The 4,768-nt window shown below is 39.6% G+C and overlaps 1 protein-coding gene across 1 annotated transcript; it reads right to left on the minus strand.

The window, feature by feature from the left end:
* Nucleotides 1-1,169: 1,169 nt before the first annotated feature.
* cdkn2a/b (cyclin-dependent kinase inhibitor 2A/B (p15, inhibits CDK4)) lies at nt 1,170-3,099 on the minus strand. Its single transcript, XM_026171202.1, has 3 exons — nt 2,884-3,099; nt 2,648-2,788; nt 1,170-1,724 (listed from the first exon to the last, which is right to left on the minus strand). The coding sequence occupies exons 2-3, from the start codon at nt 2,780-2,782 to the stop codon at nt 1,464-1,466; spliced, it is 396 nt and encodes a 131-aa protein (XP_026026987.1). The 5' UTR covers nt 2,783-2,788; nt 2,884-3,099; the 3' UTR covers nt 1,170-1,463.
* Between the last annotated feature and the right edge of the window lie 1,669 nt (nt 3,100-4,768).

Raw genomic sequence — 4,768 nt, forward strand, 5'->3', positions numbered from 1 at the left:
GTTGAGTTTGTGGTTAATTGAGTTACTTGGACTTGCAGTGAATATTTTCTCAGTTGGTTTGCGGCATGTGTTCATATCCTAAGGGGAACAATTTAGGGTTGTGTTTTTTTTTGTTTTTGTTTTTTGTTGTTTTTGTTTTTTTTGCTGCTCTTGAAACAGGAGTGTGCTGGAAATCACTGATTTAATCTTAAAGATACTTTTGTCCGACAGGATGAATTAAATCTTATTTGAAAGGGTTTACTATTGTTACAGTTTATGACAATTTAAAAGCAGCAAACACTAGAACTATGGAGTGGATTTCTGTATGTTGTAGAATACACCTTTGGTTATTGGTGAACTTAAGCCATCCTCATGTTTAACATAGCTTTATACAATTTATTATTTTCTTTAATATCTTTTCAGATTTTTATTTTTTAATGAGTCAGTAATGTACCACTATAAAAGTAATTCTGACCCAAAACGCTACTAAAGCACCGTTAGGCGAGCTCAGTAAACGTCAGTTCTTCACTGAATAAATAAACATTTGCACAAATACTGGCATGATAATAATCCTTACCATGCGCTGTATGCAGTCTGTATCGGCTCAAAACCGCTTGGTTGTATTTTTATTTTCATGTTTGAAATAGAGCAATTAAAATAAGCAACACAAGTAAAGCAGGTGAACAAAGAACAGGCGCAGCGGGTTGCCTCCAACTCCGTACCCGTCAATTTACACGCTGGAAAAGGAAGCGGGACGGAGCAGTTACAAACTTGTCTACGGTAATCCTACCCCAATTTAAGAAAAGTTTAATTTATTCAAAAGCTCCTTTGGGATAATTAAACTACTGAGTTCAGAGTTACGTATTTCATGTATTTTCCATTTGTTTTTAATTCTCCAGTACGCATCCTAGAGCAGTCCAGCCCTCAAACCAGTGTTACAGTTTACATCAAGGTGCAGAATATCAGTATTAGGTAATAATGAGATTAGACCTCAGTAGTGTGCATCCTGGATTTAAAAAAAAAAAAAAAAAGTTCACAAACTTCGCAAACTTTCCAATTTCTTTCTAAAATATCTCTTGTATTATTTAGTTAAATATCTGATATGCAAACAATATAATTGGGTAAAACTGTACATTATATTTACAAGGAAAAATGTTTAAAAAGTGAAAATAAACACTTGGAAAAACCCCCCCAAAAAATAAAACAAAACATAAAACGTATTCTTAAATTAACAAAAGTTGCGATGTTGTTGTGTGAAAATGTGGCCTACATTTTTACACAGACCCATCGACAACCCTGATTTCGTTAGAAATAAAATAATGATACACACCGAAAGTGAATAAATAAAGAGCAATACTGCATTTTACAGCAAAACTTCAAGTGTGTAATTTCGGCTGAAGGCCTTTTTAGGCCCCTGCTCTGCAAAGTCCACCTTCAGAACCGGCTGCAAGGAGTTAAAAAAATAAAAATAAGACATCACAGCGTTAGGGATTTTGCAGACTCTCCAGGAAATCAACAACATCTCTATGGCCGTGCTGTCTGGCTAAATCGACAGGCAGACGGTTTAACTTGTCCCTGGCCTGTGGGTCTGCGTGGTGCTGCACTAAAAGGTGCACAGTGTCCAGAAAGCCCGCCCGAGCAGCGTCGTGCAGCGGGCTTGCCCCGGTGCTTGAGTCCCCCACGTTGGAATTCGCTCCATGCTCGAGTAACAGCTGAGCCACCGACGTGCTCCCCATCATCATTACCTACACACACACAAAAAAACATGACCGGGAATCATATTAACCGATTTAACTGAATCCGATTATTTTACTCTGAAGCACAAAAACTATTTCATGTAAGCCCACCGTCACTCACTAATATAGGCGCACATTAAGCACAAGTACAGCGCCAGTTAATTATTTTTGCACTATTTGCACAGACACTTAACCCTGTGCGTTTATTTATTCATGTATTTATTATCATGCGGCTGACTTTAGTGTTGACTTTCATTTTACTTGAACCCGAGTCTTCTACACCCAACCAAAACAGGCCTGCTGTGACTGACGCGACAGGTTTTTTAAAAAGCTCCAAAGAATGTAGATAAGATGGATTATTGTAGTTGTTGTAGTGCAACAACTGAAGAGGCATTTCACTACCGATCAGCGCAACATGTGGGCCATGAATTCAAATATATATGTGTGTGTGTGTGTGTGTGTGTGTGTGTGTGTGTGTGTGTGTGTATATATATATAAAGAATGCGTAAAAATATATTATGATGCTTTATATTGTTAAAGTATTTTTGTGCCACATATATTGCAATGCAGCCTAGTTTTTTAGGCCAATCCAAAGGCAAGAAACAATATTATAGTTTCATTTCACTATTGATGCCGTTACAGCTTTTACAATAAACCAAAGGGATCCGGGATTGTTGCTTTTCCTCAATAAAAATACGCGACTTCCATAAACACAACAAAGCGCGTCACTTTCAGACCCGTCGTTTCTTTCTTTCTTAATGATTATTATTATTATTACTGACATGTATAAATCTCTAATAGCTAATAGTTGTAAAAAATAATAGAAATAATAAGGATTTATGCCTGCGTTTGCCATTTGGAAACTTTGAGTTACCCCGCCTGATGAGACCCGTGTAAGTGGGAGAAAGTGGGCTGTTACTGACGGCACTGACCTGCAGAGCTGTTCGTCCAAAACTGTTCGTCCCGTTAACTTGAGCCCCTCTCTCCAGAAGAGCCTCCACCGCTGCCGTGTTTCCCTTCGCCGCGGCTGTGGTCAGTTCATCCTGGAGAGTCATTGTCACGTCCATAAAAACCTGCTGCGATAAGCTCCGTGTCAGGCTGCTCTGACAGGTAGCCCGGTGATGCTTATACGAGGAACAAAAAACGGCACTTAAACGCAACACGGTACCCGTCGAATAGTCCCGGCTCCTCGCTGGTGTGGTCTACGGTGTGGTCTTCAACCGTCCCCGGCTCAACAGTTTTTTTGGATCCCCCGGTTGCCTGGGTCGAATCAGCAACGCCGCTCATCGCCTACCGGTGTGTGTCCGGGCTTGCCTATCGCTTGAATTGAGTGACGTCACCGTCTAGCTGTGACTGCAGAGCCGTTGCAGTGGTGCGACTGTGCGCATGCGCCTCAGAAAATTCGTTTGAAAGAACACGTCCTGCCCCCGGTGCTTAACCGGGTTTTTACTGTGAGGGGATGCTGGAAATGAGCTTTTACGGACAAATGTGACAAACCTCGACTAAACAGAATTGTTTGGGAGTTTTTCGTGATTTAATTAAAAAACGCAGCGGATTAAAGTAACTAGGTAGGCTGCATTTTTATCAAGTAGTGCTGTAGAATCCTCTTTGAGGAAGGCCTATTTATAATTTTGTCTACGAGTTAGCTAAATGTAAGTGTTCTGCTGCTTTATATTTTCACAGCATTTCAGTGTAAAAATATTGTACTTTTTACTGTTTTTACTCCAGTGCAGTTTTTAAACTTCTATTTTCTATTTAGTGACAAAGTGGGCAGGTTAATTTATTACTGCTACTATGCTGCTAGTTATATGTAAAGTTACAACATAAAGCAGTAATGACATTTTGCATAATTACTGCTTTTTCAGGGTGACCATTTATAATATGGTAATGTTAAGAAGCAAATCAATCTAGCTGGCTGTGAATATATCCAATCAATATTGTGACTTACTTTGTGCAGTTCACATTTGAGCATTAAAAACAGAATATGACTAAGCAGTCTCACCCATCTATATATTATAGCTGTGCCAGAGTTTTCAGTATCACATTATCTTCATTAGGGTAGAAATCTGTGTTCAGATAACATTAAATAGATGACAATACTCCGAGAAAAGGAGACTTGAGGTTCCACAGCTCGATGGTAATTGACTAGCAGCAGTAACTGTATAATTAATGGTTTCCTTATGTCTGATATATTTGATTATCTAAGCCAAAACAGATAAAAGTAATTGTTTAAACTTTGCTTTTTTCATAATGGTAACTGGTGTCATAGTGAAACTGCAATGCTGTGTTTCTTCATTTTTAAACCAGTTTTACCACATCTGGGCTTGTTCTACCTGTCAGATGACAAAATCTTTTTCATAACCTCTTTCCCGTCATGTTCATTCACTCAACCAAGCTGCTCTGCTGTTCACTGCTCCCCACTTCCTTCTGGCGTCTAACCTCTAACCCTTTAGAAATACAAAATCTATAATCCTTTATTATGCATTCCTCAGCCACCATCTTCCCCTGGCCACTGTCCGTTGTACCTAACCATGTTTTTATAACCTCTAATCCACAGGTGTCGAACTCCAGGCCTCGAGGGCCGGTGTCCTGCAGGTTTTAGATGTGTCCTTGATCCAACACAGCTGATTTAAATGGCTAAATTGCCTCCTCAACATGTCTTGAAGTTCTCCAGAGGCTTGGTAATAAACGAATCATTTGATTCAGTTCAGGGTGAGATCTAAAACCTGCAGGACACCGGCCCTCGAGGCCTGGAGTTCGACACCCCTGCTCTAATCAGATCTGGGTACTGTGTCACACACCTCACCTGCATAATCTTAAATTTCTCCTTAAAAGGGGAGAACCTCAATGTGCAGTTGTTTCCTTAGACGACAATGCTCCTCAAGGTCAGGTTTACTTTTAATCTTGACCTTGTGATCAGCATATGAACGGCCATAATGGAGGAGACGCAAACACAGACAAACAAACAACCTCTGTAAATGATGTTAATTGTTAGCGTCACCTCTCTGTAAAAAAAAAAAAAAAAAAAAAATACACCACATTATTTGCTGAAA

This window comes from Astatotilapia calliptera, chromosome 6 (genome assembly GCF_900246225.1).
Source record: "Astatotilapia calliptera chromosome 6, fAstCal1.2, whole genome shotgun sequence".
Classification (NCBI taxonomy): Eukaryota; Metazoa; Chordata; class Actinopteri; order Cichliformes; family Cichlidae; genus Astatotilapia; species Astatotilapia calliptera.